Genomic DNA, 23524 nt, shown 5'->3' on the forward strand with positions numbered 1-23524 from the left:
CAACTTTTTCTTCTCCGGAACATTTTCAGGATGAGTTAGTTTTGCCCTCTCTCAAAAAAATAAAAAATATATATTCAAGTATTCATAGCAAACACTGATTCATCAAAGCTCAAATTAATATGACAGTTAATCTAAGGAATTTTCGAACTTTAATAAAAATGGAGCAACAAATTCATTTCCAGATAAGCAGTGGAGACAGCCTAGGTTTTTCCATTCTGATCACTTTAAAAATGACTAGATAATGTTATTTGAAATATTATAATGATTTTTAGCATATTCTTCTTATCTTAATGGAGTTTTAATCTAACATACAATTAAGCTATACAATTAATCTACTGGGAAAGAGGTAAAAAAATTATCATTAAATTCTTGTGCCTGATATAGCTGGTACATTTTTACCTTGACTGCTTTAATAACTAGTAATTTGTTTCATTTTGAATAATCAAGGTAGAGATGTAAAACTCAATACTGAAATTCTAACATGAGGCCCAATTAACAGAATATAATTTTTTGATGCATACGTCTATTCTATACACCAACATGTGAAAAAAAATAAAGCTAATGGATCTTTTTCTATTTTACGTCTAGCTACTGTGACCTGGACTATGAACCAACCTAGCACTGCATTTTTAGGAGCTCAACTTTAGTCAGAACAAAATAAAAGAGATCTACTCCAGAGGGTTGAAATTTGTGAATTTATAAACTATAGATATAGCATAATTAATCTGCTTTCTATGATAAGTTCATATCTATGACAACATCATTTCAGCGTCAATAGATATAAAATAACAAGTCAAATATGTCCTATTTTTCTTCTTTTACTCTGTATTTCCTATTCCTCAGAATTACTAATCCTATTCCATACACATTTCTTTTAAAAGTCATAATTCTTATCTCTTAACACATACCTCAAATCTCTAAAGTAACATTTTTTCCCACTCCTTTAAAATTTATCACTTTCTCTGTTTTTCTAAACCCATTCTTCTTTGATTATTTAGTTTTTAAAATGTGTTGTTGTTGTTGTTGTTTACCATTTCTTACCTATTCATCCATCCACCCATGATTTTAATTTTCTCCTTTGCTCTTTTTTGTTTGATTAACTTTGTGTTAACTAATTTTAACTGCATTTCTTTTTTTAATGCTTACATTTGTCTCTCACTTTCCATCTCTTTTCCAGTTTATAATAGGGATGTCCTTGCTTATTAATCCCAACTGACCAACCTATCATTGAAAAAAGCCACCTTTTGGTAAGAGCTGTGCTCAAAGTCTCTAAATATTACCTGGAAATAGAGTTAGAGAAAAATAATTAATTCATTGGTTAGATTATTGTGTTTAGAAGTTTACTTGGAAGAAATATTGTGGTTAGAAATTTCTTTACCATACCACTCTAAGCCCCTATATTTAAAATCCTAAAGGAAATGTTTTCATATCTAAATATTAAAATAAAGTTAATTTTTAAAACTTAGCCTTTTTCTTATGAAAAGCATACATTTTTAAATTGAGCACACTTTGCTCTTTGCTTTCACTACCAGGAAACTCAAAATATAATTTTTGGTTCATCTTCAGTAACTATAGAGGACCGACTTTTCATTTTGTACATGGGCATATTAACTCTTCTCACAGAAGTAGCCTCTAGTCTATGTATATTTTTCCCAGTTATGATATGAATTTATATTTTTAAGATATTTGTATTATTTTCATGTTGGTTCTTATAAAAAGACCTCAAATTCATAGCATGGTAAAATGTAATTTATCTATTATCATTATATTATATAAATAAATGGTCCTTCTCTTTTCATACACAGGACATGTTCGAATAATACTTATACCAATGGAGAAAGATACAGAAAACTTGCTTTTTTCCCACTGAAAACTAGAACCATATAAGTAACCAACTTTTACAATTAAATTAAAAGCTTCAATGTAAATTCCCTGAAAATATAAAGGTCTTAGTTAAAGTGGGAACTTATTTCATAGTATTTTTAGCTGGAAGTGTTTTTTTTTGTTTTTGTTTTTTTTTTTGAGTTGGAGTCTCACTCTGTCGCCCAGACTGGAGTGCAGTGGCCGCTCCTGGCCACCGCAACCTCGCCTGCGGGGCTCCGGCGATCCTTCCACCTCAGCCTTCCAAGTAGCTGGAATTACAGGCATGCGCTACCACGCCCGGCTGATTTTTTGATTTATTGTAGAGATGAGGTCTCGCTGCCCAGGCGGGTCTCGAACCCGCGGGCTCAGGCAATCCACTCACCTCAGCCTCCCAAAGGCGCGGGATTACAGGCTGAGCCACCGAGCCCGGCTCTGGAAGTGTTATTTTTAACCCCTTAGAAATCATATACAAGTTACTCATTGCTTAACGATGATGATTTGTTCTGAAAAAATCAATGTTAGACAAGTTTGTCATTGTGTGAACATCACAGAGAGTACTTACACAAACTTAGATGGCATAGCCTACTACACACCTAGTCTGTGTGGTATAGCCTATTACTCTGAGGTTACAAATCTGAATAGTATGCTATTGTACTGAATACTGCAGACAATTAAACACAATGTTAAGTATTTGTATACCTAAACATAGAAAAAGTACAGTAAAAATATGGTATGATAGTCTTTTGGGGACAACTGTTGGGTACGCAGTTCACCATTGACTGAAATGTTGTTATGCGATGCATGACTGTAATCTCATATTTTATTGATGAGGAGCAGCTAAGCTATTCACTCAAGGAGCAAATCTATAAATGGGGTGTTTTAGTGAGCTTCATACTATCTGAAAACAACTCTTGTTCAATTATAACAATAATCACCAGTCTGCAACTTCTGAATCTGGCCTTTGAAATTAACCCTTGGACTCTGGAACCTCACACCAACCTAGGATCACTAGGAGGTCTGTCATCTGTGCTCCGTACGTAGCAGAGAACTGGCAGTACTTTGTGCATAAGTAAGGAGCCCCGACAGGGCACACCCTTGCAGTACTATGAAGCCAGTGGGGAAGACAGTATAGTAGCAACAGCATCAGCCTGAGCTACAACTCCTGGATTGTTGAAATGCTTCCAGGTCACTCAGTCTATAAAATTTAGAGGATGGGGGAGGAGTGTCTTGAGCTTCTCTGAGCCCAAGAATAATGCCACCTTTGATCTGTAGAAATGAAAAAATGGAGCTTTTCCTCCGCAAGTGGGTTTTAAATATTTCTCCATTAATAGTTAATGCACATGCAGACCAGCAGAGTGACAGCTCCCAGTGATTATGAATTCTGGTTTCGTACCTCTAGTCCAAATAGAAGCTGAACTTTCAAAATCATGGTGGTTACTTTTGACAAATTAAATTGTCCTACTTAGGAAGGTAGAAGGAATGAAGAGAAAGAAAGTAAGAGAGTAGGAGCAAATTCTCCTTGGAGGTAATTCTCAGATTGAGGAAGAAAAAATGAGAAAGGACTACATTTGTGTTTTCTAGGCTGACAATACTGCCAATGTTTATTAGAAAAATAGGTGTAGAAGGTTCCTATTCAGAGGCAGGGTGAGACAGAAAAGGGGGAAGGGAAGTCATTGGCAGTATGACTCACTGATCAAAACAAAGAAGAAAGTATACTCAAGGGAATGGTAAATTTTTGATAAGAATTAGGAATGCTCTTAAGACTTCAGTTTAAAATTAATTCAAAAAATGGTGTTAAATTTCTAACAATATAAAATAACAAGAAACAATTCAATAGAAAATCCACTTTATAGCCCATTGCGTTATTAAGGTTTCTAAATATGTCAAGTTTTATCAATGTATTCTTTGCCTGTTAAACCCAGTTCTTTGCCTTTATAAGATCCTTGTATATTTTGCTGGCTTTGGGTAACCAAGGTATTATAGTAGATGCTCCCCATTCAGGAGGTCTGCTGAGTGGATAGTCTGGGGTATTTATCTGCAATTTCACATCTAGGAGTTAAGGCTAGATAATTTTCTACTGGAAACCAAAATACAAAAACTGATAGGTAAAGTCAGGAAGCTGTACCTAATGTTGAAAATGCAAAATAAGCTTTGCTCTCACTGACTACCATCTTGCTAGTTTTTATCTAACCCACCATTTTCAAATTGTATAACTTAGGGATCAACCTAGGACTTCATAAATGTACATATCCGGGTCTGGGTATAACTATCTGTGCCAGGAAAAAACTTGAGTGACAAAATACAGAAAGTCACCCAGGGAGTGGAGAACAGAAGTTTCTAATGCTGTGATAGCAAGAATAAAGATTCAGTCTTGTCTACAGTCTCCCAGGATTTTATCATCACTCAGCTGAAGATTTCCCTTAAGAGTTTCATTGTAGGGTACCCGATCTCAAACCAGGCAAAGTGGGGACCAAAAGGAGGCCCAAACTTTACCTGTATGATGACTACCTGTATACCTAATCCTGGATTGTACCCCACTTTTATAAGATAAAAAAGATATATATATATATATTTTGAGTTGGAGTCTCACTCCGTTGCCCAGGCTGGAGTGTAGTGGCACGCTTCCGGACACCGCAGCCTCAACCCACTGAGCTCAGGCGATCCTTCTGCCTCAGTCTTCCAAGTAACCAGAACTACAGGCATGTGCTACCACGCCCAGCTAATTTTTTGATTTGTTGTAGAGATGAGATCTCACCAAGTTGCCTCTTGCCTTGGACTCCCAAAGTGCTGGGATTATAGGCTTGAGCCACTGTACCCAGCCAAATAAAATAAATTTTTTTTTAAAAAAATAGAGGAGTTTCACCCTCAACCTTTTCATCAATACCAGGGATTATAAGCTTCACTGCCATCCTTAATTTTTTTAAACTCTCAACTGTTAGTGCAACAGCAACTATGTAAAGTGTTTGCTCAGCCATGTATAGAGCACAAGTGCAAGGCATTTTTCTTGGTGTTATAGAGATATTTTAAGAAATGAAGATGATACAGGTATGTGGAGATAGACTGGAAATGCTGTCAAATGGGTTGGGGTTCCTGGTGAGTTGTCACTAAGACTGGGGAGCATGAATAGTGCAAGTTCTATAGAGGAAGGAATAGTCCTACAAACCAACAAAAATTGTTTTGCCTCAATTGTCAATGGTACTCTTTATAAGAAATGTTGGTAATGCATTGGGATCTTTTGGGGTCAATAAATATAAAGATTACAGACTATTAAGGTGGTCTCAAATGGTACTTAAAGCCTAGCAAGGCCTAGGGACCAATTGAAAAGCTTTACTCAATCAGGGGTCTCTATGATTAATAGACAACAAATTCCTCACCCAAAGCATCCGTTCAGTTGATTCCTGGAAAAGCAGATTAGAACAGAGAGGTGGGATATTGATAATGTAGATCTAACCTGAGACTCTGGGATTCTTGGAAAAGACCTGAAATTAATTTTCCTCGTTGGTATTTCTTTTTTTTGGAGTTGGACTCTCACTCGGTTGCCCAGACTGGAGGGCAGTGGCTGCTCCCGGCCGCCGCAGCCTCGACCTGCTGGGCTCCAGCAATCCTTCCGCCTCAGCCTTCCAAGTAGCCGGAATCACAGGTATGCACTACCACGCCCGGCTGATTTTTTGATTTATTGTAGAGATGAGGTCTCGCTGCCCAGGCCGGTCTCGAACCCTCGGGCGCAGGCAATCCACTCACCTCAACCTCCCAAAGGCGCGGGATTACAGGCTGAGCCACCGAGCCTGGCTCGTTGGTATTTCTAATTCAGGAACCACCACAAGTTCTAAATGACTTCTTAGTCAATATCCTCAGGATCATTTTGGAGGTTTCCTAACCTCTGGAATAATGGGGGGGGCTCACATAAAGACCCCACAAACCTGACCTGTAGCATTTTCCCTTAGTTTCTAAATCAATCTTGAAGTTTGCTTATAAGCCAAATGCAAAGTTATCACTGGTCTAATGAGCAGAGCTATGCTGAGCACCTAAAAGCTGAAGAATGGTAACAGGACATGAGTCACAAATGAAAACCCACAGTACAGAAAGTGTTTGGAAAAATACTATAACCCAGAAGTACTGAGTGGGTGGAATAATAGCCTTCAATATGCCAGGACGGGAATTCTCAGGCAAAGCATTTACAAGGAAACCACAAGAAAAAGAAGACTGCATTTTTTTGTTCATTGATTTCCTATTAATTGTGATGTAAATTATATGGATGTGATTTTGACAAAGAATAGCACTGTTTCTGAAAAAATAGTGGCTTATGTGCAAAATACAAAATGCATCAAGAAGAAAAGAAATGTTATTTGGCATCATGAGTGCAATAAAGTCTGAGATAATGGCTTATGATTAGGTAACCTTTTATATTTATTTTTCCTGTTTGGCTCAATTTTTAATACTTAAGTCTTAGGAATAAAATATTTTTCTGTCACTAAATTAATATAGATTGATAGGGAATTTTCATATGTAATTCCTGATCCTGACATGAAATGTGAAGTAACCTAGCTTTGGTTATAATAGGTCAAGACTGTTACTATAACAATATGGTATGTTAGAAGACATACTGGATAACTTTTCTGTTATTGTGGACAGTTATCCATATAGAAAACAGCAAACAGTCAACAGTCGATTAATGTTGGACTGAATTCTTTTTTTTTTTTTTGAGTTGGAGTCTCACTCTTGTTGTCCAGGCTGGAGTGCAGTGGCACACTCATGGCCACTGCAGCCGCAACCTACTGGGCTTAGGCGATCCTTCCACCTCAGCCTTCCAAGTAGCTGGAACTACAGATGCATGCCACCACGCCCAGCTAATTTTTGTGATTTATTGTAGAGACGAGGTCTCACAAAGTTGCCCAGACTGGGCTCGAACCCTTGAGCTCAGGCAATACAGGATGAGCCACCGCACCCAGCCTGACTGAATTCTTTTCTTTTTTTTTTTTTTTTTTGAGTTGGAGTCTCACTCTGTCACCCAGACTGGAGTGCAGTGGCCGCTCCCGGCCACCGCAGCCTCGACCTGCTGGGCTCCGGCTATCCTTCCGCCTCAGCCTTCCAAGTAGCCGGAATTACAGGCATGCGCTACCATGCCCGGATGATTTTTTGATTTATTGTAGAGATGAGGTCTCGCTGCCCAGGCGGGTCTCGAACCCACGGGCTCAGGCAATCCACTCACCTCAGCCTCCCAAAGGCACGGGATTACAGGCTGAGCCACTGAGCCCGGCTTGAATTCTTTAGAGAGTAAAATGTCTCTCATTTTTTGAGTCCCTGAGGATCTTATATCTTCTCTTAATGTAAAATAATTCCTAGGGGACACTAATTAAAGTCAACTAGACCCTTGAAAAGTACAAATATCTTTCTTTAGGGGCAGTAAAATTCAAAATAATTTACTAAAGAAAGGTAACAAATTAATAAAATTGAAGAAGAAGACAACTTTTATTTGACCTTGAATGTACTTCTTATTCTATAAGAAATTTTTAAAAATTAGAGGGTAGTTGTTACTTGTCATTATACTGTTGCTGATTCTGTGGTTAGTTATTAATTTTATTTTTTATGATTCACAATCTGCTCTTTGAAATATGCCATATGCTCAAAGCAATTCAAGGATGACAACTGTCAGAATTACTCCAATAAAAATTGCCTAAATGAGGAAGATTTACTGCAGTCTGATATTTCAGTGGAAAGTCCCTCTTCCCTTCCTGACAGCTTTTTCAGGCATGGTGAATCTTACAACCATTTTTTTTCAGTCAAAATCACATGATTGTTTTATAAGAACTTCTAAGACTATTTAAGTTTAGAATTGGCAAAACACACTAGGTTAAGGGTGAATTAGCAGACATGGAAAACAATATAGATGGTTATTAGATGGATTGCTTACGATCAATATGTGAGTCCCAGTTTTCTTAAATCACACGCAAATGTACTGACTTAATATGACAATGTCTGCTCTATGTATCACTAATAAACATTAAATTGGATGAGCTCTGCACCCTGGTAGCAGTAAGCCAAGCCGAAGGCACATTTCTTTTTCCTCTGGGAAGATCTGAGGAGTGGATAGAATCCACCTGAGTGCTCCAATCATAACACATTTTGTTAAATGTTACCAGTCCATTTATCCTTCGTTTTGTTTCAGTCTATTTATTAATGCAGTTTCATTTATTGCTATTCATCTTGAAGATAAATCTTTGTCCTTCTATAGAATTACACCAAATAGAATGTGATAAAGGGAACTTTCGTGCAATTATGATGTCGGTGCAGCCTGTCAGCACACAAGGGATGGAAATGAGTTTGGGGATGGGGAAGGGAATTCTAATAGACACCATGATACATACAATGAACGAAAAGATATCCTGAGAGAGAGAGAGAGAGAGAGAGAGAGAGACTTGTCAGGCTAATCAGATCTTCCACAGCAAGGTAAAGGCAGGAAGGGGAGCTCTAACCTTGTAAAGATGCTGCTGCTGCTCCTCTGACATCATCAGGTCGTGGCTGTCCATCACAAGGGACTCCATGTCAATCAGCCAATCCCAGAGCTCCTGATATTCTGAATCAAAGTCCAGAAGCCTGAAGATAAGGCACAAAGTGTAGTATGCATAAATACAGTGTAGTTGTTAAAATCACATATTAGAATAATATATTCTTGAAAATCCATGATGTTCCTAGTGATACCCATGAAAAGAGAAGAGAAAAATTTTGTGTTGCTGCACGCGGGCAAAACATAAATTCAAGCCTGTGACACAGCCATCACTTAGATTTTGAAAACATAACATACAATTGCAACGCTCATACCTGAGACATGTATCTCCATTTGCTAACCCTTTCTGAGGTTTTGCGGCACTTTAGCAAAATGACTACCACTGCGTCCTTGAAAAACAGCACTGTCATTTAACAGGTTGAGAAGGGGAAGGTGAGTGACTTGTGGTAGGTAACATGGTCCAGAATTTTGAATAGTTTTCCATACATACAAGTCCCAGTCAATTTATGATTAAGAACAGTAACTTAATGAAGTCCTCTATAATGATCACAATATACTATCAGATCCAAAGTATTATTTTCATTGGGAAATGGCTCAATCATTTGTCTGTCCCTCTGCTGTCTGCCTATCTCTGCAAACATATATCCTACATTTATTGTCATGGATGAGTAGCCAGCATCTCAGCTTAACACTCAGAGATAGGCTTGAGTGACTCTGGTAAGCCAGTGAGAACCAGTGGCAGATCCAGCATTAGACAGGTGTTCCCCACAGACATGTAGGAAACAAAGGTAAGGACAGGAAGTCAAAACAATGAATCTTTGAATAGCCAGCAATCATTAAAATTCAAAGGAGGATCACTATGGTTTTCAACAAAATAAATCATTAGAATAAGGAGCTTAAAAGGATTAATGTGATTCTCTATTGAAAGCCTGGTGAATAAGTAAAGCCCAGATTCTTCTAAAACACTGTGATCAGAAAATGAAAGTGCAGGATGAAAAACTATGACTGTCCTTCCCCCCAAAAAATCAAGCTCCTAAAAGAAATCCTACAGTCTTGTTAAACTGTAACTGAGCAAAAGCCTATCAGTACTAATGAAGCAGCAGCCTCAGGTATGAATTTGAATTTTTCAGTTTAGTATTTTATTACTACCTGTTCATGTCTCTATACATTAAACAACTGCTTTCCAAGAAAACGAACGCTCACTTTTAATAACTTACAATTTAATCTTAATAGATCTGTCAAAAAATTTAAGGTATGCCTGGTGACTGGGGTGGGGAGACTAGATCTAGAATTGTCTGTTTTATTTTACTTTACCATAATTATGAAGAACCTCGATTAGGACCATAAGCATCCAAGGGCAAGAACCAACATTGGCAAACACTTGGAATTGATTAATAAATGTTTATTGAATGCCAGTGATGAGTATAGTAGAAGTAGCCAAAACCTTCAGTAAAGCTATGGTGGCCTAGGGAAGTGCTTCTTAAACTGAAAATACTGATTCAGTAACTGTTTGAGGGTGGGACTTGGAATGTTATATATAAATAACAAGTGTTAGCAACACTACTTGTCTGTGAACTACCCTTTGAGTAGCAAGGACTTCTAGCATCTGTGTGATATATGAACTAGTATCCCATTTCAAAATACGAAAACAAAAAACCCAACTACTGTGAGAGAGACAAACAAAAAATAAACCATCAGGCTTTCTTTATCGACTCTGTGACCAATAACTAGTAACATTTGCTTATGTGACAGATATAACTCAGAAAAACCTCCTGAATTATGGTCACCATTTCTCTCTCCTTGCACAGTCTCATATTTTAACCATAAAGATATACGAAAGCTAGACTGCCACCCACAAAATTAGGAGAGTGTGATCCTGGGGAATATTAAAAGCAAGGGGGAAGGAAAGGAAAAAGCTCACCTCTTCCAGTTCAGTGGATTTGGGGAATAAGAAGGAAATAAAGGTAAGGGGAACAGGTACTCGGATGTGCGTTCTCCCCTAAATTGATCTAAGACCTGGAGAGGGGGCAGGTGAGACAGATTGAGGAAAAAGTCAAATACACAAGGACATAAGCTGTGTACTGCTAGGAACTCTGGGAGGAGAATACCGTACACAGTGTCCCCACAATAGCCTGGAGTGAGGATATTGCAGACAGCGAGAAAGAACTTGGGTTAGAATTCCTTTGCTACTCTGTTCTCTCATCTCCACAAGAAGAGACTCCAAGATTTCTAATAGTTCAGCTGGTGAACTTGACATAGGCACTGCCGTGCAACACAGGCGCAGTGATCCCGCAAGGAGAACCAGTGGACCTCTAAAGCCAGACCTCAGAGAGTTGGTAGGGCCAGTGAGGGCTAAGATCAGGCTTAGTCAGCAAGAGAAACACTGGGGACTGACTCATCCAAGAGATAACACATGCTAGAACAGTCACAGTTCCCTGTAGAGGAAGCCTCATAATACTCGCGACAAGACCCATTTCAATAAACTCAGCCAGCCTATACCCAAGCACTGTGTTAAGCCAGGGAACCCCACTGCACCCCAGAAACATAAGATCATGTAAACTCCTATATGTTCAGATGCCATCTTGATGAAAACAATGGAGAGGAATAGGATATCTGGAAAAACTGAGCATTGATCCCAAGAGGTTAGTCCCTAAAAAGAATGTTAACTGATTGGGAAGGCTATAACAAATTTAACGGCCTAAACTCTGATCTTAAAACAAATTTTTTTCTTGCTTTTCTACGAAAGTATGAGCATAGGATCTCTCATAAATACTATCAATCAGCAAGAGAAAACAAAGAAGCTTGTTTGTTTTTCATCCATGTGTATGATAGATAAAGAAACCTGGATTATGACTAAGCAATTCAAGGGCAGGGGATGAATTTATTATCTTTGCATCCTCAGTGCCCCGCATAATACCTGGTGAATGATGATAAATGTTGATAATGAAACTAAAAACCTTCAGTAGGGCAAGGATGACTTCAGCATGTGGCAGAGATAACAGTGTCTCATCACCAAATGTCAATACCAAAGCAACCGGTGCCTCACGAACAGACTTCTTCACTCATTCTTCAGGTGAGATTTTGTTTTTACTATATGATAATGGCACATTCTTTTACTTAAATGATTATTTGTAGTAAATGCTCAATCATTGTTAGTTTCCGTCCAATTCCTTTCACCTCCTCCTCTTTTCTATAGTCAAAATTAAGGAGGGTTATGAACATGAGAATTACTAATGAAGAGATTTTAAATCAATAAAAATATATAGCAATAAAATGCTCTAAACCATGGACATTTTTTCCCTGGCTTTTCACCATGCATTTGTATCTATTGAGCTGTTCCCTTCTATTGTTCTCCTCATCAAGGGCCTTAAACAAAAGTCATTTACTCTAGTTATATGTATTATACCTAAGACTTTTTCTCAGTCTATACTGGGGACCTGCAAGCAGCAAAAGGGTCTAAGACAACACTCACTCATTCTCCAGTCTAGTTTTCATACTAGCTGAGAATATTTAGGTTTGATATTTGATTTGTAAATGCTTTGGTACAATATTTTGTTTCATTGGTGTAGAACCAGTACCCAAGTCCTAAACAGCGAATTCTCACAAAGCGCTGGTACAGTAAAAAAAAAAACAAAACAAAAACCTTTTTTTTCTTAAAAGTTTTTGTGCTTTATTTCAGATTCTTAGCCACGTGTTAATTCACAAGTTGGAAAAGACCAGAGATTTTTACAAATTTAGTGAAATCAAACATTTAACTATAGCAAATCAGAAATAAATTACTGAATTTCTTTGTTGGTCCTTTTGAAAACTTCTGAAATGACTACAATTTTTGTTTGTCTTGTTGGGGTTTTTTTTGAGTTGGAGTCTCACTCTGTCACCTAGACTGGAGTGCAATGGCATGCTCATGGCCACTGCAGCCTCAGTCCACTTGGGCTTAGGTGATACTTCCGCCTCAGCCTTCCAAGTAGCTGGAACTACAGATGCAGGCCACCACTCCCAGCTAATTTTTGTGATTTTTTAAAAATTGTATTGACGAGGTCTCACCAAGTTGCCCAGGTTGGTCTCAAACCCTCGGACTCAGGCAATCCTTTCACCTTGGCTTCCCAAAGTACTGGGATTACAGGTTGAGCCACTACGCCCAGTCTGAAATGACTGCAATTTAATGTGCACATTATTCCAGGAAACTTCTTAGGTAAGAAAGTAGTTTACTTTGTTTTGTTTATATTACATGCACAGCTGTGTGTTTTTCAAGTCATTTTATAAAAGACAATGTACTCCAGGAAAAGTGCTAGCTACTATACAGGAAAACAGAAAAGATCATAGAAAAGTAAATTTATCAAGGGTAGAGTACAACTAGTTAACAGTTCTAGAACCCCTTGAAGAATATGCTGATTTTCTCAGCCGAATTCAGAAACTAGGATCTTCTCTTGAATTTGTAGTGACTAAGGCCCCAAGTCTCTCTTTTTTGAAGAGGGAGAGAGGTGATTAAAATTGTGACAAGAAGCTCAAAATCTTTTAGGAATATGAGTACAATAACTAGTTTTTGGAGAGACTTTTCTCTTAAAATTTTCTTTGTAATTATGCATAGGTTTATGTCAGCTCATTCACTCAATCTATAATCTCCACGATGTTAAAAGGTCTGAAAGCATACCATTTTAGTACTCTATGAATGTTACATTCACTATGACAGTGTTATGAAACAAATTCATATATATACTCTCTATATATATGAGAGTGTCAAATACATCATCAAAATGGTATATTTTTGATACCTTTCCTCTAAATTGTCATATACCTGATCTTAAATAGGTTCACAATAAAAGAACTGGACATTCTGTTGTAGGTATAACATTTTAGGAGGTTTAAAAATTTAATAACGTTATGAGAAATAAGTCTCCAAACTGAAAGTCAGTTTTTGTTAGACAAATATAGAATTATGAATGCATTTATTTTATAGTCTGAGAATCTAAACTTAGAAACAGAGACAAGGCTATAAAGAAATAGATGTGCAACATTTTCTTTGGTGTTTATTTCTAAGTTTGGTTTTAACTATCATGGGTAATTGCCAAAAATATTTCCCCAAATCCTGCCCACTATTTTACTCTGCCTTTTTAAGGTTAAAAAATATTTCAGGGTTTTATAAATAATTAAAATACTAACAAGATTATTTAGTATCATTTTTCTGCAGATTGGATGGCAATATATTACTTGTGAGGCTGACATAGTTTAAGAAATAATCCTTCCTCTAAACTCTGATGGGAGTTATGTTTGACTAGCTAAGTGTTTGAATACATAAATGCATTCAGCCTTTGGTATTTAAAGTGAGCATCATTAACTCAACATTTCAACTTAAACTTTGCTTAAACGATAAAGTTTCACCCAAGTGAAATCAATGGGAGGTGTGTGTGAATATATGAGGTTTCAACTTGGCCCACTAAGGAATTTTGATGAAAACAGACAACCAAATTAAGAAATCATAAAAATAGAGCAATTATTACTTGAAGAAAAGATAACACTAAAAATCATCGCAGTTTTTCTACCTAAGGCTGAGTAATTGTGTGTGTGTGTGTGTGTGTGTGTGTGTGTGTGTGTGTGCGCATATGTATGTATATTTGGGCATTTAAGAAACTATTTTTTTGTATGCTTAATATTCATTTCACACTAAGACATCTAAAAACATCAGACTGGTTCCTGAAATACCACCTTGTCTATATAAGGAGTTCTATTAAATGATCCAATGTTCCTAGCTTCTTTAGCATATTGATTCTTTCCCCAAATATTCACCAAGTGTTCACTTTTCACATTATTTGCCTAGGGACGTTTGCCTCTGGTTTTCAAAAAAAGACACTAAAGGGAGTGGTAACAAAATCTTGCAAAAATATAGCAACCTTGAAAAAAATATACTAATAATAGATCAGAACCTCCCATCATCCTCTGTTCCATGTGGCATGCAAGCACAGAAGGGAGATATCACAGTGGCACCTAGCCCAATCACAATATCACCGAAGAATAAAATTGAGCTTTCCAGACATGGAATCTGATATGCACAGTTGCATGTAGAATCCCTTTCCACTCTAAACATATTAAAGTGTGGACACTAATTTACTATTTTGAATGAAAATTCATGAGCAACTTCCTCATGAGAAAAGCAGCCTGCCTTTGCTATTAATAAATAAAAAGGAATATGGAGTTCTTTCCAGCTATAGTTTTCTCAGTTCTTATATATGCTCACACCCGAGAAAATGTCTAAGAATAATAAAAATCAAGTCTACTAACTTGTTAATAACTAGCCCCACTTTCTCAAGGACCATCTGTCCACCTATTATTGAAATAAAAGGCAGAAAGCATCAAGATAATCCCTACAATTCTAACCTTCAAGATTAGAAACATGAATGTAGATCTCTGGGTATATTTAGAGGATTCTGTTAGGCTATCAGGAAGTCAAACGCTTGTCCAAAGTTTCAAATATAATGGGCCAACTTCTATCCAAGGAACCATAAAACATTCTGAAGACTTTTAAAATCAGTAATTGGGAGAACAAATGGGGAACAAACGATTTTTAAAGAGAGAGAGAGATAAACCTTCCTATGTTATCATTTGTGTGTGAAGAGGGGACTGGATCCAGACCTACTGCATACTGGTATAGGTTAGTCAGCTCACCCTTTTGTAAAAGAACCACTCTACACTAGGCCTCACTAGTTTTCCAAGATTTAATCGGCAACAAACAAACAACCTGGAAACAACTGTCTGTTGCCCAATCCATAACAAATGCCTGGTAGCAGAATTAATATAAAGAGTTATTTCAAGAGGACTTCATCTGTCATCTCCATTCAGCCTACAACTATGCTGAGACTGGGAGATTTTAGCTACTTATAGAACTACTGTTACTGAATTATGATTTGACATCACTTCTGCAGCCTACATTTAAAAATTGCTTTGGGAATTTGGTTTCTCTTGTATCACAGACCCTGTCTTTGTCTTAAAGAACTATAGGAGAAATTTCTCTCAGGGCTCAATGCATAAAAAGTTGTACTTCACCTGATATATACTATTTTTAATCTCACTATGCACTATGCATTTTCTATTATTTGGGTGTGGATAGCATAGAGTCAAATCATGATTCTTCTTGAGGACATACATAGAATATATATTTGTTTATTTTCTTACAAGTATTTTACTTTTGCCTAAATTATTTCAGTCAAATATTCATTCTATTTTATTGTCAATGTTTTTGTAAGGTAACTGAAATCCTTTGTAAAGGAGATGGAGGATGAATAAAGGAATAAAATTTAAAGAAAAGAGTTAAGTTTTGCACTAGAATGGGGTAGATTAGTGTGTTTTCATTATCCCTATTAGCAAGGGATGATGAGCCCCATCAACTCCTCAAAACAGTACAATAATTGATCATATTTATGCTAGAAGGGCTATACATATATCTGTATTAGTTAACTTTGCAGTTATACTTCCCCCAAAAGTATGCTTCCCCACTCTGGTTTGCCCTTTGTTGGCTCCTGGCATGGAAGGTATTAGATCACTGAAGTGGAAGTCTGTCTAGATCTACAATTAGTTCAATGTATTTGCACATTAAGGGGGTATAATATCATGGTCCCAGATGAAGACATTTCTCCTGGTGAAATTTTTTGTTAATTTTAGTCCAGAAAGACCTATTTTAATAATCACATAGTAGTCGGAATATCAGTTATCCAGGAAGTGGTCAGCCACTTTTTTCTTCTTTTGACTCCATGCTGTATGCTGTTCTCTTGCTATTTAACAGCACCGGAGTACAAGTGAAGGAGCACAGAGGGCCTGAATTGAACACTGATATACTGTTAGACTGAGATAGGCCAAGAGTCAGGGGAAGGGAGTAGAAATGCAGGATGAAAATAGGTTTACTTTGAGTTGGCTAGTGATTTAATCTAGCTGTGAGAGTGTTCTCAACATTGGTACATATGAGGATAGGACATAATTTTATGGATGGTGTGTACCAAAAAGAAAACATTTTATGTAGTACTGTTCCAGAAATATCCACTAAGCAGAAATTTATAGTCAATGTATGTGTGTGTGTGTGTGTGTGTGTGTGTGTGTGTGTGTGTGTGTGAGAGAGAGAGAGAGAGAGAGAGAGAGAGAGAGAGAGAGACTATGAGTGAGTATGAATGTTCATCCAATAGCACAGAGATACTTTTGAACTTTGGCCTATTGCTCAATAGAAAACTACAAAGATCACTTCATGACAGTGAAATTCAGGGTGATTATATCCCTCTTCAGGTGGTTAAAGTCATTCAGTGTAACTCATTGCTTAATTCATTTAGAGAAACAAATTTAATCTTAACCAAGTGATATTTTAAATAATGATCTATTTGTTTTTACTTGTCACTATCGCTTCTATTTGGGGATGTTTTATATATATTACTGTGTGTATGTATTCACCTCAATCCAGAGACACTTCTTTTCCTAAAGGAAAATGAACTCATCTTTCCTGCCAAACTTTTAGCTTATTAACCTATCTTAATTTAAAGTTCATTTCATTCATCCTGTTGTACTTGGGAATGACCTATTTATGCTATTTCTATTTGGGAAGAAAATTTACACTAAAACTGTGTGTGATGAGGGGTGCATTGCACCTATATATTCAGATACAAGGCATAAACCTTGACTACATCTCCGTATGCAGACATTGACCAATTTCATCCACAGCCAGAGGAAGTCTGGCATATGGTGGATGAAACTTTGGTATTTTCTTGAACTTCACCACAAAAGTGGAAATTCCTGAGAATTATCTTGGGAATCTCTTGGGAATCTCACCTGATCTCAGGAAGCAGAGTCAGGAATTACCTCCATGCCCTCTGTTGCAATATCAAATTATTTATAGTAAACCCCGACACACACAGATACACACCCCCTAGCCAGTCACTGTCTTGTGGCTGAAATCCTCACCCTTCTTTTACACAGCCCTCTTCTAATGGCTAACATCAATGCACCTGTTAAGACAGTACAGATGTTCCCTTCTTCCCTAAGTCTCCTTACCCTCTTTCAGCCAGGCTGAATAAGGTAAACCTCCTCAGTATCCCCATAACACTCTATATCTTAAATTTTGTCCATTGTTCTATAAGGATATATCTAAGTGTGTGTGTGTGTGTGTGTGTGTGTGTGTCTCACGAAGATGAAGGCTATAGAGATTAAGTCAAGTATCTTTATTTCTAGGATCTTGTATCACTCCCTGTGACATAGTAGCTACACAATAAATATTTCATTAACTGATTTTGCACATATCTATTATATTCCAGGCATTTTATATATTTCATTTCCAATTAATGTATTTCCTTGCTGTAAAAAAATACATGAAGTATACGAGGATATTTCCATTTTATAGACTAAGATTGTATCTTGGTGAGGGTAGATGTTTCAATCAAGGTTGCATGGCTAAAATGTAGCAGAGTGCCAACTTGAGTTCCATTCTTAATTTTAAATCTAGTACATTCTCTCCTTATTTAGAAAATTAGACCAGAGTGAATATATAACTGTCCTTAAAGACAAACATTATTTGTGTAATTGAAAGCAATCTGAACAGACCTAATGCATTCTAATATTTAGGATAAGGAGTTTTTACGTATAGCTTCCAGACAGAAAATAATAGTCAACTGTAGCCCTGAAATCCTGTCAATCAAGATATGACCTAGAATTCTCAAGGATGTAGTCTTTATTTTGTAAGCCTTATGTACTATAACAGGAAAGATTCTAACTGAAATCAAAATGTTCTGATTCTCTGTAGGTTGTTTTTTGTTTGTTTGTTTGTTTTTGAGTTGGAGTCTCACTCTGTCACCCAGACAGGAGTGCAGTAGCACGCCCATGGCCACGGCACAGCCTGCTGGGTTCAGGTGATCCTGCTGTGTCAGCCTTCCAAGTAGGTGGAACTACAGGCATGCGTCACCATGTCTGGCTAATTTTTTGACTTATTGTAGAGATGAGGTCTTGCCAAGTTGTCCAGGCTGGTCTCGAACCCGTGGACTCAGGCAATCCTCACACCTTAGCCTCTCAAAGTGCTGGGATTATAGGCGTTAGCCACCACACCAGACATCTCTGTAGTTTTTAATTTTTTTTGTAAATAAAGACGTGGGGTACAATTCAGGGTTACGTATACAAATGTTGATTATGCAGGTACCTTTGTTGATGGGGTATGCCCCTCCCTCCCCTAATAGTTTCCCTCAACTGCCAATCCCACACCCTTCCCCTGACAGTTACCCACTACTGCCAATAACTTTCTTATAGTATTTTAATTGTCCAAGGTCCACTTATGAGTGAGACCATATGGAGCTCTGTTCTTTGTTTCTGTGATAGGTCACTAAGTATGATCGACTCTAAATCCATCCAAGTTGCTTCAAAGTCCATATGTTTGTCCTTCTTTATTGCTGCATAATATTCCATTGTGTGTATGTACCACATTTTTTAAAATCCAGTCCAGTTTCAATGGGCAACATGGCTGGTTCCATGTTTTTGCTATTGTGAATAGAGCTGCAACAAACATACGTGTGCAGGTATCTTTTTTGTAGAATGATTTGAGTTCCTCTAGGTATATTCCCAACAGGGAAATTGCTAAAATCTGCATTTATCTATTCTCTATCCCCCAAGCTTCAGTCTGGATACTTTCAGATGACTTGGTGTCTAGATTACTAATTTGCCTTTGTGGTATTTGTCATGCAATATTAATCCCCTATCTGTAGTTTTTTAAAACAAGCATTCCTTAAAGACAATGCTATGTTCATGGGATGGGAAGGACGTAGTCTACCACAAGGTAAGCTCCTAGATCTCTTAGCCTCTGCTGCCCTAGGGTTACCGCACTGTCCACACTGATGGCTGAGGAGCCCAAAACATTTCTGAGGTCCAGGTCTGTTTCCTGGGACTTTCTGCTTAGATGTTCCATAGACCATCGAAAGAACTACGTCTCACCCAGCAATTCCCCTACTGGGAATATACCCGGAGGAACTCAAATCATTTTACAAAAAAGATACCTGTACATGCATGTTTATTGCAGCAGTATTCACTATAACAAAAGCATGGAACCAATCGTGCTGCCCATTGAAACTGGACTGGATAAAAAAATGTGGTACATACACATGATGGAATATTATGCAGCCATAAAGAAGGAAAAACATATGAACTTCCCAGCAACTCAGATGGATTTAGAGTCTACAATACTCAGTGATCTATCACAGAAACAAAGAACAGCATACCATATGTTCTCACTCATAAGCAAACCATGAACATTTACCATCATACTATAATAAAGGGATTGGCAGTAGTGGAATATTCGTCCTCTTCATTCCTCACCTCAGTAAAAGCCACATTTACCTGCCAGAGGGCATAAGTCTGAAATATGGATGTCTATTCTCAAATGCCCTTTACCTCAACAATCCCATCTACTCAGTGACCAAGGCTTGTCAATGCAACTTCCTTTTTCAGTTTCCACTGAAGCTGTTTTAGCTCAGGCCTTATGTCTTACTTGGATAACTGGAATACCCTTTCAACTGAGCACTATCTGGTCTTTCCCTAACTAATCTGTTCTTACCACTACTAGCATAAAATTGTTGCAAACTGCCAATGTGGCTTTGCTGGACATCCTTTAGTGGCTCCAGCTGTTTGCACACAGTCTTCTCTGTGGGAAATACCCTTGTTGTCACTTTTGACCCTGGGCCATTCTCCATGACACTTCTGGAAGGTTTTCCGATTTACATATACCTGCAATCTTTTGTGTTCCATTGCCTCCATGTCCCCAGTGCCTAGCACAGCCTGCATTTAATAGGTGCTCAATAAATGTCAAATGTTACCAAAGTCATTCGGATTCATATACTCCTGTTTTCCTTCTTGAGCCAATAACTGGAACATCAGAGTGACTCATTCTCCCTCAATCTCCTCATCCCATGGGTCACTGAGATTTACTGATTCTTTTGGGCTTTGGTCTCCATCTAGTCTCCATGACCTTCATGAACTCTCAACCTAAACATCCTCAATAAACAATGCAGTATTTCTCAAACTTTGGTGTCAGAATCACCTGGGAGGCTTGTTAAACAAATATTGCTGGTCTCTACCCCTAGACTTTCCAATTCAGTAGGTTTGAAGTGGGACCAATAATGACATTTCTAACAAATTTCTAGAAGATGCTGATGCTGCTGGGGTCCAGATACGATACTTAGAAAACTACTGGAGTGATGAGTCTCACCTGGTGGTGAGCAGTAGCCCATAATCATCATCATCTGATTCTGTCTAATGAATCAAAATTTTCCAATAGCATAGGACAGACAGACATTTTTTCCTGCTTAAAAATCTTCCAATCCAGATGCACTATTCTGGTTAAGGACTGCAGATTCAAAGATTAACTCCAGGATCTAGACTTTGCTATCTTCCAAACCCTTATCCAACTTTCTACCTGCTCTCCAGTCCTATGGAACATCAGGCAGTTTAGTGATTCCAGATCCTTACTCCCTATCTCTTAGCTCCAAATCAATTTTAGTTATTCATCCATGCATTCATTCATTCACTGAGCACCTAGCACATACATGTAAGGCACTGCACAGATGCAGGGGGGAGTACAGTCAACATGACTAATGCAGTCCTACCTTATGGAGGACATCCTGTAGAGCCATGCTCCAACAGCACTCTGTTTCCCTTTTTCTCTCATTGCACAGATCAGTACTGGCTTAATGCCACTCTCTGATTGCTAGACTATAAATTAATTGAAGGCAAGGACTGTGGGTTGTCATTGTAGGTGCTCAAAAAATGCTTTTCAGATTAAGTAGGAAAGTTCTTCCCCTGACCTACCCCTCTTTCGAAAAATCATCTCCAGAGCCTTCTGTCTCTGCTGTCTTTCCTGACCTGCTCTAATTCTACCTGACATTCAGAATTGAGCTCCGCCTTCAAGGAGCCCTGCCCTCTTTCCCACACAGATTTCTACTTGGCACTTGAAATCCTTTATTCCATGTTGTTCAGAGAGATCTGGCTCTTCCTACCAAACTGTGAGTTTCTCAAGTGTGGGGACCCCTTCGTTTTCATCTTTTTAATCTCTGCACTACATACAGGGTCTGACATATAGAAGGCACTTTAAAATGTTTCTCAGATTAATGAGTGAGTTAATTTTGTTTTGACTTAAACAAGCTCTGCAATGTTTTGCTCAAAATTCCTTGTGGTTTTAAACAAATTTCCTTAAGAGTCCAGGGGAAATCCTTAGAGAGAGGGCAAAAAGTAACTTATGGATTGTCTACTGCATTTTTGATCCAAGGTCCTGAGCTGAGGTCTTAGCTCCCTACTTTAAATCTTCTATCTCAGACAAGAGTCACCCAGCCTTTTTGCCATTTAGTTCTCTCATTCATATATTAACAAAGGACAAGATTTTTAATCTACACTAAGTTTTGACAGCAAGTATGATGGTACTTAATGAATTAAACGGCATCTTTGAAATGTATTAGGAAAAAAACCTCAGTAAGAAGAGGTATCTATAAAAGAGAGGGTTACAGTTTAGCAAGTTCACCTACTCCCACTTCACAGAACAATACACAGTAAGCATTTCTGACAATCTCTGCTCAGAGCACCATGCCATGCATATACTAGGCCCTCAACGAATATTTATTGTATGAGAAAGGCAACTGATAAGTGGTTTCACTTAAATCATAAAGCATTGACTTCTGCTACAATCACCAGAAACGGGTACATAGTAGGCCCCTCTAGGAGCCTTGGTTTCACTGTGAGATGCCAGAGTCAGTGCCAAGTGTCTCTCACAGGTGAACAAACTCGGTTACTAGAGCTCATACAGTCTCACGTACATTCAAGGAAGTCCTCCCACTACACATATTCAAGACCGCACAATTCATAGTTGTATATAAGCTGTGATATATCACCTGGATACATACCTTTGCATCAAGCCAGAGAGGTTATAAATTCATGTCTAAAAGATATTTTGTTTATAGAAAATTCTTGGAAAATTAAAATCACCATTCTATGTAGCTGCTGACTCTTCCCTGAAGTAGTCTTATTCATTTTCTTCAACTACATTAGGACATATAATCTTCTTAGCATGCATGTAGGCATGAGAAGGAAATAAAAATATATTAATTGTATCGCCAACTTAATTTTCTCTTTAGCATATTGTATATGGAATAAAGACCCCTGAAAGTCCACACTATTCCCACAATTACTTATTGGAAACAATGCTCATTCTATGTAATAAAAGGAACAATTAATGAAATTTATGTATCATTGGAGCAGATAATTTTACAAAGCTATGTTATTAAGGCTTCAGATTTAAGGATTTGATTTAAGGGAACAGAGAGTTTTAGGGGCAGGACACCCCAGATAACCTCACCCACAAGCATTTCTCAAACAATGCTTTTCTGTATGTACACAGAAAATAGAAAGGAGTATATGGTTTTTGTCCTTAGTCTTAAATAGCTGGCTTTCCTTCAGTACACTCTTAAATTTCTGCACAATGCACAGCCTTCAGCACCCCAAGGAGCATAAACAAAGGGATATCAGGCAAGTTCACCTACTCCCACTTCACAGAACAATGCTTGTTGTTAACTAAGCAATTCCCAGGGCAGATTTATGGTTTGTGGAGCCCAGAGTACGTACTCAGGTTGGGTCCCTGGAATCTGGGGTCAGAAGCACGTGGTGCTGCTCAATCCCCAGGACTTTTAGATAACATGAAAATGTGACCTAAAGTTTGTGCTTGCATGTACACCAGAGACTATTTAGGCATTTAGAGAAATTAAAGCACGTTAAGGCCTCAAAACAGCTTATTGTTCATGCTTCAAGATTTAACCTTTTCTTTCTTACTTGCTGCTATGTGCTTCCTCTGGTGAATAAATGTCTACTGAATCAAGTAAGATGAATTGACTATATTTATAAAATACCTTATGTATAAAAATATACAACAAATTATGTAGATAGTTTGAAAATTTGAAAAATCTTTTCTCATTTCCTAAACAGATATATGACTCTGATCTTTTTCCTGTATCCTTAGACCCTGGATTTTTATAATAAGACAGAATTCATAATTTGTGTACTTAATGTATCCCAAAGCTTTGTATGAGTATTGTAGGTCCAGTTGCAACTATAAGGACTTTAGAAGATAAATGCAAACAAGTATATGAGCCTTTTCGGGGACGATTT

At 37.7% G+C, this 23524-nt stretch overlaps 1 protein-coding gene across 1 annotated transcript in view; it reads right to left on the bottom strand.

Annotated features, from left to right (window-relative positions):
• AKAP6 (A-kinase anchoring protein 6) overlaps positions 1-23524 on the bottom strand; it is a 295731-nt gene that overhangs the window by 118184 nt on the left and 154023 nt on the right. Inside the window, exon 7 of the mRNA XM_008063076.2 lies at positions 8337-8457. Within this exon, the coding sequence (XP_008061267.1) occupies positions 8337-8457 (121 nt within the window). The remainder of the gene's footprint in view (positions 1-8336; positions 8458-23524) is intronic.

Source organism: Carlito syrichta, unplaced genomic scaffold (genome assembly GCF_000164805.1).
Source record: "Carlito syrichta isolate Samal-C Ts95f unplaced genomic scaffold, Tarsius_syrichta-2.0.1 Scaffold306534, whole genome shotgun sequence".
In the NCBI taxonomy this organism is placed as follows: Eukaryota; Metazoa; Chordata; class Mammalia; order Primates; family Tarsiidae; genus Carlito; species Carlito syrichta.